The following is a 22,668-nucleotide window of genomic DNA, read 5'->3' as shown; positions in this document are numbered from 1 at the left end:
CAGACCAGGCTCATCTTGTATATTTTTTGCCCCGATCTTAGAATCAGCCACTTTCCAAAGGGCCCTAGTGGTTTTTAGAGGGCCGTGGTGTTTCAAGACCACAATCTTGGTGTGCCGGGGCTACTGAGTTGGCCTCTGTGTTTAGCCCTTTTCAGTGGACAGAGCTAGAAACAATATAAGACTGTGAGGGTGTGTGTATAATATATACCCCTCCCTCATAGCTCCTCCGTTTCCTCTTAAAGTGGAAGCTCTACACACATTTTGGATTCTGGACAAAATTTTCTGACCGATTGAATGTGAGATATGAGGACAGGGTCAAGGTCAGTACCCTGGGGTATGGCCTCATCAGCCAAGAACAATCCGCCCAGACTCTCTTCAGCTTTCCTTGCCCTCAGGTGCTCTCTGCTGTGTTCCGGGATCCAGGTCCGATACATGAAGATCATCGAGAAGAGTGGTTACCAGGCCCTGCCGTGGGTCTGCTATATCACTCAGAGTGGTGATTATCAACTTCGTACCAGCTAGAAGGAAGAAGAGGTGAACCCGGGCTGTCCTCTCCCCAGGTCTCCACTGCAGACTCTAGAGAGGGATGGAAGATGGGTGTGTGTGTGAGGGTAGACCCTGAGTTAGCAGTGTTTTGCTCCCTGAGTTTTTCCTTTACCCATGGGCTGGGAAGAATGTTTTCCAGGCTCCTGCCCTTCCCCTCCTCCTCCAATTTTATATGAAGAAATAGAAGAGGGGCTTGAAGTCCCCCTCATGAGTGCCTTCGTGCAGTGACCTGCCTTAGGAGGTATGGAGGGGGTCCCTCCTCCTCCACAGCTGCTGAGCCCAGAGGCCCTGCTGGCCCATTCTGTTTTAGGATGGCATTAAAAAGATTAATCTTGAAAAAAAAATCTTGAAAAAAAAAAAAGGACACTTTTTTTTTTTTTTTTTTTTTTGCGTAACACTGTCCTTTCCTCCTGGGATATACTTTTTTTGTTTATGTTTGCCCGGTCAGGAGACTCTGAGCAGCTTGTGGGCAGGGACCATGCTTTCCTCTGTTTTCCCACCACCTGCCACAGCGCCTTCTACACCATAGGAGCTTAGCACACACATGACTAGATCACTAGGCCGGGCACCGCACAAGGTTCTTTCAGAGGCATTTGTCTCTGATCTTCAGAGTAACCTCATAAGGTAGATATTGTTATCCCATTTTACAGATGAAGAAACTGAAGTTCAGAAAGGCTTAAGCAGCTTATCTGAAGAAACAGCGAGTAAACTGCTGAATTAGAATTTGGATCCAGGTCTCTCTGATGCCAAAGGAACATGTTCCCAACTGTTCTCTAGGTGATTTCATTCAACACATGCTTGTGGGAGCCTGTCCACATTTTGCCTTTATTAACTGTGTGACCTCAGCAGATTTGATAGCCTCTCTCTATGTGTTTCCACGTGTACAAAATATAAGATAGCAATAATGCGTACCTCGAAGAGTTGTGAAGCATGTAGAATGGTGCCTGGTACAGAGTAGGTGCTCAAGGGTTAGCTGATTTCAGTTACTGTTTGTTGTTTTCAGTAGCAGAATACTGGAACACTCTCACCAGCGCTGTGTCCACAGCTCCGTGCGCTGCACTGTGTCTGCAGTCTTGTCTCACCACCCAGCTTGCCTTCTGGAAGCTCACAGTTATAAAGGCAAGATGCAGATGTTTAAAGCTTAACAGAAAAGGGCAGCCGGGGAGAGGTCAGTCACTCTGAGATTAATGCCAAGTGCAGAGAAAGAAGACAGAATGAGCTTGCAGCTGGCCAGCCTGTTACATAACAGTCCTCACCAGGGCTTCCCACACAGATATGGAAAACGAAAGCCACGATGGAGGATGGAATGTTTTTTGTTTGACCGGTGCTGCCCTGTAGCAGCAGTTAAGACTTCAGCTCCACGTCCAGTTTGGTGGCGCTCCTACCAGTGCCTTGCCCTGTAGCAAATTGCATCCATCACAATTTAACACTCATGTTTTATAGAGTCTGTGACCCATGGAGTCACCCAGTATTATGGGACCTTAGGGAGCAGCCAATTCCACCTCCCCTAATTTTAAAGGGGAAGAGGCTTTGCCCAGAGAGGAAAAGCCGTGTGCTTCAGGGCACGCTGATATTTGGAACTGAATACCTTTGGTTACTGTCATGGTCAGATAATGTGGATTCCCAAATGCCTGGACTCATGCCTGGGAGGGAGAGGACTCAAGTGTAAGTGGGCGAGGAGGAGAGATACTGGCTCCGCGTGTGCTGCCCCCTGCGTTGTCCTCGGTGAGTCCAGTCTTCTACTCTTGTGAGAAGCACAGTGATGATGGCTGCTGTGGGGAGAGCTGGGCATCTCGGGACGTAGGCATTTCTGATATCTGATTTTTGTTGGGCAGGGTCTCTGTGGGGCTCTTTCAGAGGTACCTCCCCTCGTGCACTGTTGGCAATTGCACTGAGACCCCAACTTGTCTCTCTTACGGGGGAAGATGAAGAGCGTGATGGTGAAAGGGTGTGGGATTTAGAGCCAGGCAGGCCTGCTTCATGGCTCACCCTGCTGTTGGCTAGATACGTGGCCGACCTCCGCTGCCTTCGCTGGGATGCTTGTACACATGCCTGGTGAGCATCAGAATCCAAGTTTGAGCAGCTGCTGACCCTGCAGAGGGCCTGTGCCTGGAGGGTGGGTAGGACTGGGCAGCAGGAAGAGGTCAGTTTAGGAAAGAGCATCTTTTTCTTAAAAAAATGGGAATATATTTGACATATAATGTTACAGACATGTAAGGTGTACAACATGCCGATTTGATACATTTATATGTTGTAATACGATTGCCATTATAGCATTAGTTAGTGCCTCTGTCATGTCATATAACTATCACTTCTTTTGTGCTTGAAATAATTAAGATCTAATCTTTTAGCAGGCTTGATGATTAAAATGTAATATTATCATCTGTGTTCGCTGTACTGTGCATTAGATTGCCAGGACTTATTTACCACTCGTTGCAAGTTTATACCTTTAAACATCAGTCCTGCCCCCTACCCTCCAGACCCCGGGAGCCGGCATTTCACTCTCTGTTTTTACAAGTTTGGCTTTTTTAGATTCCACATGTGAGGGAAGAGCCTCTGAAGGCACTGCCCCCACCCCTGGGTGTGACTACCCAGTGCCCACGAGAGACCATGACTTTCCTCTCCTGCCTGCTCAGGTCCCGCAAGGCGGCTTCCATTCATTTGTGCCTTCCCAACAAGCGACGTTTAGCAGTTTCCTCGCCTTAGCACCTGGTCCTAAAACTATCCTTCGCTCACGCACAGGGTCCCTCACAGGATCTGGCTTCTCTATTCTCCTGACTGTTTCCCTTTCTGTTTTAAGCTTTTGATTAATATATAAAATGTCATGAGAAGATCATAGGCTTTGGAAGGTGGCAGACCTGGGGAACAGCCCTGGCTGTGTGACTGTATTTGTGTCTTGGGTCCTCAGTTTGCTCACCTGAACAAGGGGGATGATAGAGCTCACTTGGCAACATGCTTGTGAGGATTAAAAGAGCTAATGGACATAAAGCCCGTGGTCCCGGTTCCCAGCAATCAGAAGGTGATTTGTAGGCACTGCCACATCGCCTTGCGGCACTTCAAAGCCATTGCAGTTGGTTTAAGAGTGAAGTGGCGCTCCTGGTTTCTGGACAGATTTAATTCCGTTTGATTCAGCGTCCTCTTTTGGACTGTTTACCCTGGTAGGCATCCTGCTGGGTGCTTGGTACAGACATAAATTAAGCACTGTCTCGGTTCTCACTAAGCTTTTCTTGCACATTAGCTTGTCTATGTGCAGCTTCCAACAAAAGCATTCCCACACCCCTCCCAATAATTCTAAATAACTCCATCTCTTCTGTTAAAGGTTCTCAGTTGGACCTTCAAGCCTTTGGGGATTTGAGGACCACTCACCTTCCCAGCCTTATCTCCCACCCTCTCTAACACTCTCGCTGCATCCCCCCAACTCCCTGAGGAAACAGCGTGATATCCTGGTTCCAGCATGTTCTAGAGTCACTGATCACTTTTAGACACCCCTCTCACCATCCCAGGAGTCCCCCCCTTCCTCCTCCATAGTGGAGACTCTGATACCCATCTCCGTGTCGGGCGAGGAGGACTCATGTCTGTAAACCTTTGTCCCAGGAGCAGATTGCCTCACACAGACTAGACTGAAGCAAACAGAAGAGACATACCAGAGTCCGCACTTGTCGAAAGCCAAGGTGGGGCCGAAGCTGCCTTGAACTCAGGGAGGCTCTGGGTGTACAGTGCGTTGTCAGGGCCCTTTGTGGTGCTATTTCTGCAGCCCGCAGAGGAGAAGCCACACGGCTCCTTCCCATTCCCTCCCCACCTCCAGGCTCCTTATCATAGCAGGTGATGGCAAATAAGGGACAATGATAATGGCTGCTTCTTACTGGGTACTTCGTGTGTGTGTGTGTGTGTGTCAGATAAATTAACAGTTATCTCAAAACTGAAGTTTGGAGAGGTTACGCCTCACCCTCAAACATGTAGAAGACAGGGAGGTGGCTGAGATGATGGTGATGGCCCCTCCAAAGCATGACTAATGGTTGGGTAGCTAATGTGCCAAGGAAATAATCAATTATCTGTCTCTTCAGCAATACCCACTGTTTGGCTTAGTTGTCATTGGTACATTCAAGTTATCTTCATGTGGGTGAAGAAACAGGTCTCAGGAAATTTAAACCAGCTAGCTGTGCTATGCCCAGAATTCAATTAAGTCCATAATTTCCAATTAATGGGCCTGCATGCCAAGATTGAGGTCATATCATTAATCTTGCTTTTATTGTAGGATTTCCACTGTCATGATTTACAGTGCAGCCCAGCCAGTCTTGTCAGGATTATTGGAGCATAATTAAGCCAGAAAGACAGTCAGAGGAGCTAGTTAACATGGGAGCCAGGTGGGGACCCCCTTCCTTTGCTTGATAAGCTTGCCTCAGGTGACATGGAGCCCACATGTGAAGATTTTTATCTGAGAACCATTTCCTGGATGTCTGATCTCTGTGCAGTTCAAATCTGCATATGATGAAAAACAAAACAAAACAAAACAAAAAACAGAAAGCCAGAAAAACTCCAGACAGGGAGAGGATTTCAGAGTGCCTGTTAGATCCATTGTGAACAATGTTCTAGCTAATTCAGTTCCACCACAGACATCTCCACCTCACATTACCATTTACTAAGTTGTAAATGTAGCAGACAGTGTGCTTTTACAGATGGTGGATTTAATCTTTGTGCTGATTCTGTGAGGAAGGTGTCATGGGCTTTCTCTCTGCATGAGGTTACACAGATAGTAAGTAGCCTTTCCACTGAATTGAGGAAGACGGTGGCAGTTCCTAGATGCAGACCATTCTCAAGTGTCTGTTTCCTTCCCTTTCTCATGGTTGCGTTTCTCAGGGGAGTCTCCTCTACTTCTCACAGAGGAATAAGAAGACAGGCATGCGTGGGAAAATACTATTTATGATTGCCTTCCAGGTGACAAATGTTTATCTGTCATTATTTTGTTTAAACCCCATCCCATGCATGGAAGGAAGGTACTATCGGCCCGCATTTTACACTTGGGGAAACTGAGGCTTAGATGAATTAGCCTGCCCATCGCTATAAAGGGAGTAAGGAAGCAGGGTCAGTGTCATGAATCCAGGTCTGCTTATTTGTAAAGCCTGGGTCCTTTCAATTACATCGCGCTGGGACCAAATGCTGCTTCTCTTTTCCTAATTCTCCAGGAGTGATTATTGTTGAGTTGAGAGTCTTTGGGACAAGTAACACAGAGGGGCATCTCCTTTTGAGTGGAGGGGGTCTGAAGAGAGGTTAGGAACCAGCCTTCTATCCAACAGGTGAGGATGTGCCCTTGAGCTTTACCTCCCGTCTGCTGTGCGCGAGGCCAGACCCAGGTGGTCTCCCAGTTCTGGCCAAGCCAACCCCCATCACTGACTTCGGTCGAGTTGGCTCAGTGTTTGGTTTTCCCATGCGAGAGGGTAGTGGTGAGACCTCTATGAGAATGTCTCTCGGGCGAGTCCAGGCCAGAAGCTTTGTCCTGAGACCAGTGAAATGAGGCGCTGTAGGTTCTCTTTGCACTTAGGTAGCAGGGTTTCCTCCGATTGCTTGCTATGGGTTTTTGTTTTATTTTGTTACTGTTTTGCTTTTGTCCCAGGATTCACCTTCAGAGCATTTCCGCATTCCCTGGGTAGTTAGCAGATAGATGTGTCTTCACTCCAAGTTCACTGAGCCTCACCGAGCATTTTCATGCTTGACATGACCTACTCCAGAGCCTGCGCGTCAGAGGCTCCTGCGAATACATTTATCTGGTAATTAGATGCTGAAGGTACTGCCTTGAAATTTCCTTCAGGTGCCCTCAGACAGAATTCCAGCTTTTGAAATATGTTCTAAAGTGTGTGCTATCCCTGGGGAATTCCACTTGTCTGAGGCAGCATTAATCTGCTCTGTGAAGGGCTTCTTGGAAATCTGCTGTCGTTTATGTCAGTGTGAGGACCATATCCCTCAAGCAGTTATACAGAGAGCGGGTAAAAGTTCTTACTCTTTTGCTTGCCCTTCAGTCCCCTGGGATCTGAGGACCACTCACCTGCCCAGTCTCACCTCCCTTCTTTCTCTAACACCCTCTGCCTCCTCCCAGTTCCCCGAGGAAACAGTGTGCTCTCTTGGTTGCAATGTGCACTATAGTTGCTGCCTCAAACCAATTGCTTGCTATCGCGAGTCCCCCTCCTTCCTCATCCACTTAGTGGATGGAGACTGTAACAGCCATCTCTGACACGGTCGCCAGTACAGTTCTAACTGGGGCCCAGGTTCGGTCCTGTTCCTCCTTCTGTATGTCCTTGACTTGGCGGTCTGTTGGTCTGTGCCTGCTCTCCTCCCACAGCCTGAAGTGCCCTTGGGTAGAAACGGTCTACCCAAACTGCAATTCAAGAGGCGGCCGCACCACCTCTTCCTCTTGCCTCCTCCCAGCAACGTGCATCCCTCTCCTCGAGCTGGAAATAAACTCCTCTGAAGTCCTGTTCACGTTACATGCATGTATATATGTAATAATACTTGGCGAGTCTGAGCAAGAGAGAAGCAGTTAACAGTGCTGGTGCAGCCCAGTGAGAGATGGCAGAGAAAAGGTCCTCACGACTTGGAAGAATGCTTTTCACTGTTAAGTGGAAAAAGTGGCAGGTCCAACCTCTGTAGAGTATGATCTTATTTCTGTGTACATGTGCACAGATCATATAATATGTATCTGTGCATGTCCACAGAAACACAGAACTGAAAATGTGAGCAGTTCTGCAAAATGTTAACAGTGGTCACCTTGTTTGTTTTCTTGTTTCATTTTCTTCTGTTTTAATTCCATCTTCTCTGGTTTTGGTGGACCGCAGGTGCAGAGAAGTGAGTTCACCATACTGCTCTGTGGTCTTTGCATTACACTGGCCCTTGTCTGGTTTTATTCTAGATTTTCCATTTTTCTCCTTTTTTCCCCTATCATATCCTCTTTTCTACTTGCTTTCTTCCTAATGCTTTTGCTATGTTTCCTTTGATGTGCCTAAATTTTCTGTATTGAGTATGAATGACCTCTGTAGTATATGTATTATTCTATAATAAAATATATATTGTATAATGATACATAACAAAATATAATATAAAATAATATATAACATCTACACATATATTTTATATATACTGTATTTTAATCTGAACAAAACTTTTTTAAAAAGTAGAAACCAGAATGTGCATTTGTCTCATACCTTCTTTCCCCCTTTCCTTCCCTCTCTCAGCCTCACAGTCACACACACACACACACACACACATGACAGTTTCTTGACCAGTTAGTTGTACTTCTGGATCTAAAATCTGAGGATTCTTTGTTGCGTCTGTTGGTCAACCCCTCCCCTGAGCTCTGTGATGTATGGCGATGCATGGAGTTTTCTCTGAATTGTCCGGAGTGATTGAGCCAGCCTCCTACTTCTTAGCACAGCACAGAGCTTTGACAGAGGATGGCCATGGCAAGGTGGACAGTCTAATGGGACCAAGGATGGTACTTTGTGGTGACCCATGTGTTTGTCTTCTCCCAGACAGTCTGGACTCCATTCAAGGGTAATACAAGAGGGACTCAGGTTTTGGAGTTAGTGCTGTGTGTGTGTGTGTGCGTTCACACATGTGTACACCCACATATACATATGTTAATACTTACTATATTTACTAAATGTTTACATTTTAAATATGTTTAGTTCATTATAGATCAATTGTATATATGTCAATAAAGCTGATTTTTTTTCCCCAAAGTCAATCCTAGCAACGCTTTGTGGGGAATAATTTTATCTTCCTGGTGTATCCATGTGAAGCATGGGACTGTGTTGCTAATATCCCACTGAGTTTTGAAATGGTATGAGTCTGGTTTGCTTCCTCTCATGGTTCAAGCAGGACTTCCACCTCTGTGGTTGAGTATAGATGACTGTCACTGATGATAGGAAAGGAGCATGGGTCTTGGCATCACACAGGCGTTTGTATATCCTAGCTAAGAATCCTGGCGCAAATGAATCTGCCTCTTTGAGACATACTTGCCTTGTCTGAAAAACAAGAGCAAAAATACCTTTCAGTTTTATTGTGTGGGATGCATGTACTCTGATCTTGTAAGTAACAAACAATATCTGTCCATGACAGTTGCTGCTCCTTTGGAGAGCAGTGCTGGGGTCTTTCTCTGAGAAATCTGCTTGCAATGGCAGCTCTAGAGTTTCTGTCTAGGAGGAGCCGAGAAGGACAATCTTGTTGGAAGGAGGAGGGTTGAGAGATGCCTCTTAGAACTTCATTTGCATAACAAACAGTGCTTTCCTAAGGTTCTCAGTGTATCTGGGAGTAGTTTGGGAGGAAGGTTAGTTCTCAGTCAATCTTTGAGGCCTCTATTGCCTCCCTCTCTCCATTGAATGGAACCAAAACAGTGAAAAGAAGATTTTTGCTTGACGTTTTTCTTTGTGGTATTCTTTAAGCAGGCCAGCTATCCTTTGCTGTCTCTGTCTCCCATCACAGACAGGGTCAGATAACAGTGAGGATGTTTTCTCTGTTCCAGGCAACAAAACTAGCCATTAAGGGGAAATGTCATAGTCCATTTAATGAGATTTAAGCCCTGACCTTTTGATTAAAGAAAGGAAGAAACAAGATTGACGGTCCCTCACTCCCTGGGGTTGAGAGGCCATGTGGTGAACAGAGCCTTTCCTAGTTCTTCAGAATTCCATTGAAGGTTCTGATCTCATTAAGTAGATCTGATCATTGTTATTTCATGAGGGTGAACCTCTTTATTTGGCCCAAATGTTGGAGAGCAAGGATCTCTTAGATAGATCTATTTCCCTGGCACACCAGGAGTACTTAAAATGTTCGTTGAATCAAAGTAAGCGATATCCATGTATTGTTTTATATGAGAATTTACTGTGTAGAATTTGGATGGCAACTGTAGCCTGATTCCAGTTATCCACGAAGGGACCAAATGTGTTACATCCATTTAGCTGGAATTTCCCTAGCCCTGTTAGTGACCATTATGCCTTGCCCTTATTCTACACAGAGTCAGTTTTGGTCTCAGTGTGGTCTTCATTTTGACTCTATTTCTTATTCTTTCTACTCTGATCATTAAAAAAAATATCTTGGATCCCTTTGGAAAGAGGAGCTTGAGGTGGTTACTTAATTAGCTCCTTTTATCTGTCTGAATATAAAAATGCCTCTCTGGTTTTCTTGTCAAGTGTTAGTCTTCTGTATAATAAAACTCTTGTTCATGAAATCTCCATCTCTTAGGCAAGCGTGCTCAGCAGGTGCTGGATGGTACAGTGTTAGTCAGAAATTCAGAGAAATATGAGGAGACAGTGAAAGCATCTGGTTATATTTGCTGTCTACAGTTAAGCCAAGACCAAGTCTCTACCAAGGTTGATCTGTTTGGTCTTGCATGCCATCTCTGCCATCTTCTGATTCTTGTAATCTACAGCAGCCCCATTTCACATACATTTATTGAGTGCTTACTGTGTGCCCAGTATTACCCTAAGAGTTTAGGAAGGCATGAAGAAGCATGAAACATTGTCCCTGTTATTGAGGAACCAGAGTTGCTAGGTGGATGGGTCAGACCCATTCACAAATAATTCTGTGTAGGTCAGACTGCTTCAGATCCTAGGATGGAGGTGCACAGTCAGATGGGAGAATGGGGGCATGAGAGACGAAGTCCTTATGAAAGACTTCAGGATGGGGAGGTGGGTAAGACCCGAGTCTTTGGAGCCAGCCAAACCTAGGTCCAATCTCATTCCGCCATAACTATTGTTAATTTTACCAAAGTCTCAGTTTTATCAGTGGGATGCCTGAGGGCCACTGTGCTTAGTGTGAGGGTCTGATTTAGTGGTGTATGCAAACTGCTTAGCAGAATGGCTAGTCTAGGGCATGTGCTTAACAGATGACCCTTTTACAATGATGATGGTCTCAAAGAATTTTAGAACTGGAAGGGACTTAGGGAATCATCTAAATCCATTACCCTGTTTTTATCTTCTTGAGACCCCAAGTCTGTGATTCTCTTATGACCGCACAGCTCAGGAAGGAGCTAGGGTTGCTTCTCCCATCAAAGTCCTGAGAGTGGGTACAGAAATACTGTCCATACTGATTTGATGGTATCTGGAGTAATAGTAAGATATTTAATAGCTGTTATAATAATGCAAATTAATATGTAAATATGTATAAAATGTGAGGTATAGTCCCTTTTATTTTCTATACAAATATGCACCTACACGTCACATATAATTGTTTACCATGTGATAATATTTTTAGCACACATTATTTACCATTCTAATTTCCATTTGTTTTGTTGATTTGGGACATTCTCCAGAGTATCCTTGTCACTTGCTAAATGATTTCCATTTCCAAGCTGTAGTTTGATGTAGGAAATGGTACCAGATCCTTCCAGCAAGATCCCTGTTAAACCCCTTGTCGCAACGGCCCTGGCAGCTTATTCCCCCCTAAGAAGGACTGGGCATGCTGTAGACTTGTCAGGGCGGTGACGCACTTTGAGGACCCCGCGTTATTTGGACCCGCCTGAGTCATCGGCACGATCTGCTTCGTGGCCTGCGTCTGCCGGCCCTGAGCTTCTCTGGAACTGCTGGTGGACACCCCTCACCCCACACCTCTGCCCCTGTGGTCTGTTGAGCAGCTACCAGGCTGGTCCGTGTCTAGGGCCACTGCTGTGCAATGCCATCAAGTGACCTGTAGTTCTCATAGCTCATGTTATGTGCCAGATAGCACAGAAGTATTTCAGTGTTTCAGAAGCCAGGATCCCTGGACCTGTGTGAACCTGAATATCAGCCGTGCAGACAGCACATAATCACCCCCCATAGTAGGTGCTAGAGCGCTTCAGCATGGGAAGAGGAAACCCCGGAGCTTATAAAGAGGTTCACCTCTGTTCACCACTCCTGATTCTGAACTATCAGAAGTGAAGAATTTACCTGTGCTGTAGCAGGAGCTCCAGACGAGCATTCTGTCCTTGCTGCGCACGTCCCTATTGTCTGCCCTCGTCACCCCTGAAACTGAACAGCGTGGCCTTTTTCTTTTTCTTTTTTTTTTTTTCGCTGAGGCTGCCTAACTCTGCTGGAGACAGCATTTTTCTGGCTTTATTCTTCCCACTCCCCAGAGCTGCCTTGTAGCTATCATTTATTAAGTGCGCGACACACCAGGCACCGTGTGAAGAGTTTATAGAAACTTGCCTTATGTAATCCTCACCGCAGTCCTGTGTGGGATTCTATTAAAAGCTTCCAATCTACAGATAAAGAAGTGAAGACCTTGATCAGCTACTCAGCTGCGCGTTAATGTATCCAGCTAGTAGTGGAAGTTGACTCCAAATCCCGTCTTTTGACTGTGGTGGCTTTGTTCCATGCCTAGCCTCTTGTTTGGCATAGGGGGTGTCCGTTTTTTCACTTAATTATTTTTTCTGTGGAACTGTTATTTCTAATTGGATTCCTGTGCATTCTGTGGCTGGCAATCCAGTGACTCATTTACGTGAGAGATGAATTTCTAAGAATTAAAATGAAAATTCCTGGTTATTTTAGGAAATCACACTACTTAAAAGTCACATTGACACACATGACCTCCCTTGATCATTTTGATGCCATGAGACATGTAGGACAGTTTATTTTTCTTCCATTTGTTCCAATTTGTAAAGGGAGAAGAAGCCCTTATGGGAGTAAAACATCATGCGTAAGGTCACACAGGTTTTATGTGAAAAAAGTAAGTCTCTTGTCTAAGACCCCTCTCCCCAAAGTCCATCCTCTTTTCTCTAAGCTCCCCTGAACTGGGATGAACTGGGAACGAGGTTTAAGCAGTCTCTGAGTCTGGGAGTTAAGATGGTGGGCTTTTCCGTGATCTATCTAGTTGTTATCCCCATGTGATCCATTTTTTTAAATTGTGGGAAGCCAAGAGCTGACAAATCTGCTGTAAACAAGGATGATGAAGCCTTATGTGGTGATGACACTGATTCTTTGTCTCTTGCCAAGTGTTTTAGAGAAGAAATAGTATTTTCCTGGCACAGGGGCTAATGGTGCATCTCTGCAAGGTCCCTTTAGTTTTGGGAATTTCTAACCTGCAATTGCCAACTTTGTAGAAGCCAGGGAAGGGCATTTGTAGCTTTATGGCACTTAAATAACTATGGAGGAAAATGTACCATTGGTGAAAAAGAACATGAATATGAAGAAATCATCGTGCCAGAATTCAGATTATCAGTTATCCCTCATACAGGCTGACCCCGAACACTATGGAATAATAACCCACAATTATTAGAACTGGGTGACAAAGACTTTCCAGAAATGGGAAAGGTGATGGTCTGTGGCAGTGTCTTTGTGGAGGACCAGAGGACCCACCGAGGAAGGCTGATGTTCCAAGAACTTCAACTGTTGCCAAGCGCCCTTTGTCATCTCTTCCCTGTTGTTAATGTGCAGGATTATCTGGAGTATTTAAGCCAAAGCTGACGTGGTTACTACCATGAGGAAGCAGGGTCTCAGGTTGTAGAAAAAGAGTCAAGTACTGAAAGGTGTTCCTGGCAAGTTTCTAGCCCACATGAAGTTAAAGATCCACGTAGGGCTACTTGAGGGCTGATGGGCAACATTTGCCTACATCTCAGAGGGCGGGCTGAGAAACCCTGTGTGACTATAAGCTACAGTAAATGATGCACAGAGGAGGGAGGTCTCTCTAGCTACTGAAGAAGGACAAATTGAGTTGTAATGGCATAGCACTTGGCTGTTATCTTTATTTTATATAACTTTTTTTTGGGAAGCAAAATTTTGGAATTCTTTATTTCTGTTGTAAGTTTAAATACATTCTGTGTCTGAAAATGGGGGGAAAATAACACCAATTGTGAAGATGGATTAATGCTTATAATAAAATCATTTGAAACCTTAATTTTTATGTTATGTAAATACAAAGTTTTAACTAATAAGAGCTGAAGTGTACTCTGAAAAAACAACTTGAGACTTTCAGATATATTTTTAACTATACATGAGAGTAAATTATAGAAAGTTTAGAAATTACATTCCAACAACAAAAATCACTTATCATTATCCTACTTAGATATAATTGCTGTAACTATTCTGTAAAATGTAGCAGCCAGAGGTCTGGACCCTGGGGCAGCCTGCCTGGGTGCAAATCTTGGCTTACTAACTGTGGGACCTGGGGCCGGTCACTGATGTATCTTTGCTTCAGTGTCCTCACATGGAAAATGGTGATAGCAATGGTGTCTCCTTCACAGGGTGGTTGTGAAGATTAAATACTCCCTGTAAAGAATTTAGATTAGTGCCTGGTACATAGTAGGCATTCGGTAAGTTTGAATTGCTGTTATTTATATTTGATGTTTATTAAATTGTCTTAATTCTTTCTGTAAACTCAAATATTTTTCTTTTACAAGAATTAGATTATACTGTGCATGTTTTGTATCCTGTTAATATTTCACTTAGCCCTTTGTCATGAGCATCTGTACTCTTAAAAAGTGATTTTGATAGCTAATTATGTGGCATCCTTAGAGATACTCAACCAATTCTCTTACTATGGGAAAATACATCCTTTATTGTTTCTTGCCATTTTAAGCACCACCTCAAGGAACATGTGTTTTTTTAAAATTTTAATAATTCATTTTAATTACCCCAGTGTATCAGAAGTATTATCATTACAACACATTAATCAATACAAAATTATTAACGAGATATTCTCATTCTTTTGAACTAAATCTTCAAAATCTGGTGGGTGTTTAAGACTTACAGACATCTCAATCCACGTTTCAAGTGCTCGACTGGCTGCTTGCGGCCCTTGGCCACGGTGCTGGGCAGGACAGGGAACTGTCTTCTGTCTCCAGGGATGAACACTTCTGTAGCTTCGGGCCTCATATTTTCATCCATAACATTATTGCCTTGGCGATTATCCTCTTGTCTCCTAAAGAGTGTCCTGAGAAAGTCAGAGATCTCTGTAAAGAGCTGAAGACATTTCAGAAACTGGATTTAAATTTTCTTTTCTTTCTAACTTTCTTTTAGTCAGAAAACTATTAAGCCAAGTAACTGAGGGAGGAACTCTGGCGAGGATGGATAGGAGACTGGGCGTGAGGAGACACAAGGAATGGTTTCTGTACCTAAGTAGGAAGGTTGCCTGATCAGGGAAGGCCCACCGAGGCAGACAGTACCTGAGTAGGGTCACTGGCTTTGCTTGATGAACGTCTTTTTTGGTAAATGTTTGCATACCTTCCTTTTCCTTTGAGGACTGTGCTTTTGGGGGAAGCATCCTTTCTTAGGGGTCACCTAGTGAAACTATCTGCAGCCCAGGGTTGATGAGCATATATATTGGTTGTGTGAGCACTGGGAGCAGGTGTCAGGAATGACCACTGTGCAATGTGGACTTTCCAGGGCAAGGCCTTTGTCAACATCTTTCGTCCTCTTTTGCAATACTTCTCCCAGTGTTTTGCCCACAGCTAACAAATCAATAAGATGTTTATGAAAAGTAGCTGGACTTACTTTTCTTGTATTTCTGGTTACATTAAGGCAGTCAAGACCAGCCTTAACTTTTTGCTGGTTTTCTTAAAATGATACATATTTTTTCTGAATAACTATTGAATCATCTCAAATCTTTTTTTGGAATAAAGCTTAATATAAGTAAATGAGCAAAACAGCTAACTAACAGCCCAGTAGGACACAGATTCTCTCCCAGGAGATATAAATTTTGTGTCACTCTGTGAGTGAGAACAGGTCAGGTCGTATCCATGGTGAGTTCCCAGGACTTGGGAGGGGTAGGATGTTGCTTTTGGTTTCCTAAATATTAGGAATCACAAGAAAAACTTGTTTATTACAACCTTAGAAATGTCACAGGGCGCAGAGCACAGTGCTCTGATGCTTGGCTTGGGTCCTCTTAGATTTTAAAGTGACAAGATATCATAGAGCAAGAATCTTCCTGGAGCCTCAGAGGCACAGACCTGGACTCCTTCCCCTTGGGTGGCATTCTCATGCCCTCTCAACTCTGCCCTCCCTGCTCCCACCCTCTTAGACCTTCAAAATATGTGCTTCCCACTAGGTGCCATTTTAGCCAAAGCCTTTAGGAAAGGGTCAGAGGTGGCAAGATCTGGATTCCTAAGAATGCAAAATCTTTGAACCATCTAGGGCAAAGAGCAGAAGACTTTTCCATAAAGGGCCAGATAGTAAGTACTTTCAGACTTTGTGGGCCATAAGGCCGCTGCCACCACTGTTCAGCTCGGCTGGCATAGCAGGCGAGAAGCCGTAGACGGTACTTAAATGAGTAAGGGTAGCTCATTCCACTAAAACGTCACTGATAGACGTTGAATCTTGACCTTCAGGTAGTTTTCACCTCATTAAACATGATTCTTCTTTTGACTTTTTTCAGTCATTTAAAAATGTAGAAGTCATTCTTATTTCACAGACTGTAAAAATAGGCAGCAGACTGGATCTGGCCTGCGGGCCGTGGTGTGTCAGCCCCTGATCTGCTAGTCATTGTTTCCCTTCTGCGTATCACGCTCTGACTGCACCATTTTCCTCTTTGTTGTGTCTTTGTTGGAAGCCTTTCTGTCCTTTCTGTCTACTGGCTAAGGCTCCAACATCCTCTTAAGAAGCTGAGCCTCTGACACTCCCACGGCTCGGCTCGTTTGTGAGAGCCAGAACAGCCACCTAAGAGAGCCACAGGGGCAAAATCAGAGAGTGGCCCTCTCCCCTTTTTTTGACATATAATTTGGGTCTATGGAGGTTACAGACTTTGTCACTCTGGCAGATGGTTCTGGTTTCTGCAGGGTTCCAAGGTGCTAATGAGCAGCGTGCAGCCTGAGTGATGCTGAGAGTCTGATTTTTAGATAATCAAGGATATTTATATCTTTTAGTAGGTTGGTGCCTCAGAATTCTGTTCCAGCATGAAATTGAGAGTCAGAGAGAAGTCTGGATAATCAAGCTGGTGTCATCTCTTCGAACAATAATGTATCTGAAGGGTGTCCAGGCCTGACTGGTAACTTGGAGTGGAAATGAGGACTTAGAAACATGCTGCTCTGGCCTTGCTGTATAAGGATATATTTAAAATGAAAACACGATACAGATTTTTATACGAGGGTGTGTTTAAAGGGAAGTAATACGTCTTATGTCATAGGGAAACAGAACACGAGGATATTCTCAGACCTGTAGCTCTCGCCCTGGCCTGTGGCACTGTTCATCGGACCCGTTCCTGGCAGTTATCCGGGGCTGTGAAGCAGTGGGGGTGCAGAGGCTGGGCTGCATGCATGGGAGATCGGTCTGGTTGGTCTGACAGATGCGGTGATTTATGAGAGTGCTTGTTGCGAGGACGTCCGCTGCTGAGAGCAGCCAGATGACAGGCACATACGTGGGAGGTGAAGGGGCTTGAGGGGTGGGAGAGGGGTGGTTGTGTGCACAGGAGGTAAGGACTGTCCTGATCACAGCCGTGGGAACCGCGGGCTGACGTGGGGCTGGGTAGGAGTGTGGAACACAGAGGCAGTGGCTTTGGAATTGTACAGACCTGAGTTTGAATCCCTGGCTCCGCTGCTCGTTAGCTGAGATCTTGGGGGAGTTGCTTCCCTTCCTCGAGCCTCCATTTCTTCACCTATAAAATGGGCATAATAACCCCCCTGCCTGCTTCCCACAACGTGAAACTGTGCTAACATCAAAGTCCAAGTGGGGTTCCTGGTGCGGGGGAGAGCTCCGTGAGTGCTAGACGTTATCAGTGTCTGTCCATGTGTCTAGTCATTCCTTTATTCACCAGCACTAATTGTTCTTTGCAATTTCTAATAGAGCCTCATTTTCAAATAGATGCCTGTGGCCACAGGCATCAAAGCTTTTGTGATTAGGATGTACGTACATAGCAGTCAACACATTTTGATAGGTATATGTGTGAACATCTACACGGCTCATAGGAGTTTAGTAGCTACATGACGTATGATTTAAAGAAGCACTGCCTGGCCAGTAGACACAATAAAAGATACCCCAACTCACTAGTAATTGGGGAAACCACAAAATAAGGCCAAAAGGGGATACTGTTTCATACTCACCAGATTGGTAAACACTGTAAAGTCTGACAGTATAAAGTGTTCGGGAGAGCGTGCAGGGAGGGGGCTCAGAGGCACTACTGGTAGGAGTTTAAACCGATACAACTACTTCAGAAATACTGTGTTACTGTCTAGAAGTTTGAAGATGTGCATATCCTACCTACCAGCAGATTTCCACTCCCACGTGTATCCTAGAGAGCTCCCTCGCATGGAGTCAAGCCAATGTGTTCATAACCGCGTTGTTTGTTATAGGAAACGACCTTGGTATCCATCAGTGGGGTAACGGATGCAGACGGTGAGTGAGCTAAAGGCACATGTGGTATGAGTTTGAAAGAATTTTAAATAATGGTGGGCAAAAAAAATAAAGTTGCAAACAGAAAACCATCTATATAACAGTTTGAAAGCATGAAAAACAATATTCATATATTGCTTATGGAACAGACATATGTAATGAAAGTTTAAAGAAATTATTTGGAATGGTAAATATTAAATTCAGGATAGCATTAGGAGAGGAAAGAGGGGTATGGTTGTAAAGGTGGAGGGCCCAAATCCCAGATCTGCCACTGCCTTACTAGCTCTATACCATTAGAGAAGCTGCCTCACCTCAGTTTTTTGACGTATAAAGTGGAAAAATAGTATTATCTACGACATACAAATGTATGAAACTGTCAGGGAGGAGAACCTGACATACTTGACAAATAACATCAGTGACCACCATGCAACCTCAGGATGGAAGTGAGCTATTACTCTGCGGGATGGCCATGGAAGGAGTCTTCTAACACGGTTAACTCCATCAAAGAGCAGAGGTGGCCCCTGGACTCATTTCTCTCTCTGGAGCAGCAGTATACGTCTAATGCAGGCCACGTATACAATTTAAAATTTTCTAGCATCCACATTAAAAAAGTAAAAAGGAACAGGTGAAATTAACTTAATAGTGTAATCTATTTAGCTCAGTATATCTAAAATATTATCATTTTAACATGTGATCATTCAAAAATATTTATGAGATCTTTTACATTTTTTGCACTGTCTTTGACACTGGATATGTATTTTATACTTGCAACACATCTCAATTCGACTAACTACATTTCCAGTGCTCAGTTGCACATGGGGCTGGTGGCTATAGTACTGGACGTGCAGCTCTGAAGGTTTCTGTTCCTGGAACTTGGTGAGGGACTTTCCTTGGTCCCCTCTGAGGACCAGCAGCACTGTAACCCAGAGTCAGTACGTCCTGGGAACATGATGTAACTGACAGGAATATCTGCTCCAGATTCCCAAAGGTGGTCTGCATATGTTTCAGGAACAAAGGATTGGTGTCCTGTGTATTCCGTGCTGTTACCTCTTTTTCTGATTTTCATTGGCAGGTGCCTCATCTCCAGACATGGAGCCCAGCTACGGGGGAGGTCTCTTTGACATGGTGAAAGGAGGTGCGGGGAGGCTCTTTAGTAACCTGAAGGACAACTTGAAAGACACCCTCAAAGACACATCTTCCAGAGTTATACAATCTGTTACCAGGTATGTGCATCTTTCCCGGTTAAGTTAATGGACCTCTGTGACCCCAAAGGATCTGGGTACCTGCCAGCTGCTTGTCTGCCTCAAAGACTGTCAGTTTTGTGATGTAATTGCATGGGATCTGATTGACTGAGAAATGCCATTGAAGCCATGAAGTTGGGTCCTTCAGAAGCTACAAGCCCAGGCTGGGATGACTCAGCTCACTGGTACTTTGGAGGATAGTGTTTGCCATCCCTGGCTTTTGAATCTAGCGTCCTGGATTCTAATGCAATATCTGCCCTTGTTAACCAAGTGACCTAAGGCAAATTAATTAACCTCTCTGAGCTTTACTTTTTTTATCCTGGTAAGATTTATGTCTTTAGGTGGTTTGAGAATTAACATGAGATAATAATGCATGGGCGATTTAAATAAGCAGTACTCATGGATTGTAATCAAAACAGAATTTTGGTTTTGTATCTTAATAGCCCTTTAAAATTTATTTACTGGGAGAAGCTTTCTACCCTTCTACCGTATGAAACTTTTACAAGCAGGTCATGTGAATTCCTTTTTTATTCTTAAGTATTAGAAAGTTCTAGGGTCACTTTAAGTTACAGTATGCAGTTTTAAATCACAGATTCAAATGTGAAGTCCAATATATTAACCTGCATTTTAATCTTTGTTCAAAGGTAGTTTTATCTCTTACCTTCAATCCCCAGCTTGGGCCTGAGAGGCAAAAAAAAGGATCCTTTGTTCTTTCTCCATCACTTCCTTCCCTACTTCCTAGCTGCTGACACGTAGCAGCTGTAGGCAAAGAGGCTGGGACAATTGGGATCAATAAATAAGCAGTGTCTTCTATTCTGAGATGGATGCCGTTCATAAAGTGGCATCTTCAAAGGGTATTGGGGTACCCTGTTTGGGGAGGTAGATGTATGCTCCTGAGGGTACGGCTTATCTTCTGTTAACGATGCCTCCTTGTTAAAGTGAAAGCCTTGAGGGAGGTCAGAATATGCCCGTTGGGTGGAAATGTCCCAAGTCACGATGAGCAATTGATTTAGAGAGAGATCTTGGTATATATGGATGATTTTAATGAGTGCCCTTTCCTGTCTTGCTTTTAGCTACACAAAAGGAGATTTAGACTTCACTTATGTTACCTCCAGAATTATCGGTAAGTTTCCCGTGTGTATTAAACGCTCAGTAGCTCAGCTTCCACTGCTGCCCGTTGTGACAGCAGACCTGTTTAACCTCTTTTCTTTCTGTGTGACCCTGCCCAGTGATGTCCTTTCCTCTGGACAATGTTGACATCGGATTCAGGAATCAGGTTGATGACATTCGAAGCTTCTTGGATTCCAGACACCTTGACCACTACACGGTGTACAATCTGTCACCCAAGTCTTACCGAACTGCCAAGTTTCACAGCAGGGTAAGGAATTCTCGCCCTGATCATAAGAGCTATCCTCAAAGCCTCTGCCCTCAGGCCCAGGGAGCTAAAAAAAAAACAACTGTATATTCTGGACACTTCTCTATCCACAAAATTTTATGAGGCTATTATGAGATATTCTGAAGCTTTTCTTGGGCGAGATTGGCAGGGAAGGTTCTCTGTCAGTGAGGTACCATCAAATTGAGGGCCTCCAATCAGTTGTGGCCGGTTGCTCAGTTGTTAGGGCATGTTGCTGCGAGGCTCAGCTGGAGATGGAATTGCCGCACAGGGCGGTTGGTGACCTTACACTGTAGCACGAATGATGCTTTTAACCCTTCCTTGTTGCTGGCTGGGCATCACGATGAGGCCGTGTGGCCGGACCAGTAGAGACACACCGGTATTAATGGAAATAGCTTTCTGACACTCGGGAAAGTACATCTTTCGTAAGTAGGGTGTCGCACATAAGCCATCCACACTGTGGGTTTGGTAATACTATTGCTAATATTTATAGCAGTCAGAAGCAACATTTTTAGAGCCTTTATGCTGTGCTGGGAACTTAACAGGCAATGCCTCATTGATTCCCTCAACAGTCCTCTGAAGTAGATGGAGAAATTAAGACACAGAGAGGTAAGCAGACTTGCCCAAGACCACACAACTACGAAGTGGCCTAAGGCATGTGTTCTTAGCCATTACCGTGGAATAACAGTATTACCTGGAAACCTGGATTATCCTCTTAAGGAGCTAAATATTTAGAGAAAGAAAAATTTCTAGTTTCAGGCTGGTTAAGGAGCTATGAGATCTGGCTTTGGTTTAAATCTGATGTCAAAGCTGATATTTCTGGCCACTGAATTCTTGGCATTATTCATTAAAATGAGGCTTTTTCTCTCTGAAGAACATTTAAAAATATTTTGACTTAGCCTTTAGGCGTGGCTGGTCCTACAACTCCATTTGGATTTGTTAATAAATGGAGAGGGTTTTCTACACATTGGACCCTTTACTAAAAGTGAATCTTAATCTCCAACATGCACAGTGATAGCCGCCTGTTCTGTTCTCACTGTGTATCTAGGGTCTCAGCTTTGATGTCAGAAGACTTTGATGTCAGACTTTGCTTTAAATTTCAGTTGGCCATGATAATCTCTGGGCCTGTTTCCTGATCTCTAAAAGCTAGATGAAGGTTGGTCTGTATGCTCTCCCAGACTTCCTGCCCCAAAGCTCAGTAAGATAGGGGAGAATTTTGTGAAGGACCCTTTTCCCAGAGTGTTCCCAGGATAGGCAAGCAGTAACCCAGTGGTTCTCAAACTTTCGTGTACATGGGAATCTCCTAGAGGGCTTGTTAGACCCCTGGGCCCAGCACTGCTGGTTCAGCAGAGCAGGGCGTGGTGAGACTCTGCCTTGCTGACAACTTCCTGGGCACTCCTCCCGCAGTTGCCCTGGGGACCACACTCTCGGAGAAGCTCTGGTAAAACCATCCTGAGGTGGTTTGGTCTAAATTCCCATTCTATAATGCAGATTTTAAAGGCAGCTCTTTAAAATTCCCTATAAGTCAACTGCCCTTCCAACTCTTACTCCGTCTATTACCTAATTCAGAGCAAGTGAATGAATATCAAACAAAAATGGGGGTAGATGCTCTGTTTCTAATTCAGATGCAAATCTTTTGAATTGACTTTTGTCTCGTTTGGGGACTCGGTGCCATCATTTTCATAATTCAAGGACTGTGGAACATCCTGCATAATATTTTGTGGAAATTTTATTTAATCTTGAAGTATTTGTGGTAGTCTGGAAAATTTTCCCTCTGGAAGTAAACAAAGATATAATATCATTATAGACACATTCAAGCATATAAAGATGTCTCATATATTATTTATAAAAGCGATCTTTATACAGATATTTAAAGAAAGGCATCTATTAGTGTAACTCCGTATTTTGTGACCAGAATCCACAGTCTTACCAAAGGAACTGGGAATTACACATTTAGCACCTGCCCTCGGCTCCTCTCACTTGCCCTAGAAGAGCAGGGAGCACGTTTATTTTATTTGCTACCTGGAATGGTGCCTGACATGGCTAGTCAATTTTGCCCAGAAGAATGAACGTGCAAAGAATTGTTAAACACGTAGCCATCACATACATATTTGGTTCTTGTTCTCAAGGCACTTAAGCCTAGTAGCAGGGAGAACCCAGGATGTTCTAATTGCAGATAATAGTAACAATACGTATGGAGGGAGTTTAG

The 22,668-nt window shown here is 44.2% G+C and overlaps 1 protein-coding gene across 6 annotated transcripts in view; it reads left to right on the top strand.

Moving 5' to 3' along the window:
- Window positions 1-22,668, top strand: part of DNAJC6 (DnaJ heat shock protein family (Hsp40) member C6) — a 127,908-nt gene that overhangs the window by 67,460 nt on the left and 37,780 nt on the right. For all 6 annotated transcript variants that reach the window (XR_012511187.1, XM_074376323.1, XM_074376325.1 and 3 more), the window contains 3 exons: window positions 18,898-19,048; window positions 20,140-20,189; window positions 20,296-20,444. Coding sequence is in view for 5 of the 6 variants with exons in the window: in XM_074376323.1 (XP_074232424.1) it covers window positions 18,898-19,048; window positions 20,140-20,189; window positions 20,296-20,444 (350 nt within the window). In the remaining variant the exon portion in view is untranslated. The remainder of the gene's footprint in view (window positions 1-18,897; window positions 19,049-20,139; window positions 20,190-20,295; window positions 20,445-22,668) is intronic.

Source organism: Camelus bactrianus, chromosome 13 (assembly GCF_048773025.1).
Source record: "Camelus bactrianus isolate YW-2024 breed Bactrian camel chromosome 13, ASM4877302v1, whole genome shotgun sequence".
NCBI classification, from domain to species: Eukaryota; Metazoa; Chordata; class Mammalia; order Artiodactyla; family Camelidae; genus Camelus; species Camelus bactrianus.
Note: the sequence above shows the minus strand (reverse complement) of the source record. Positions and strands in the feature narration are given on the sequence as shown.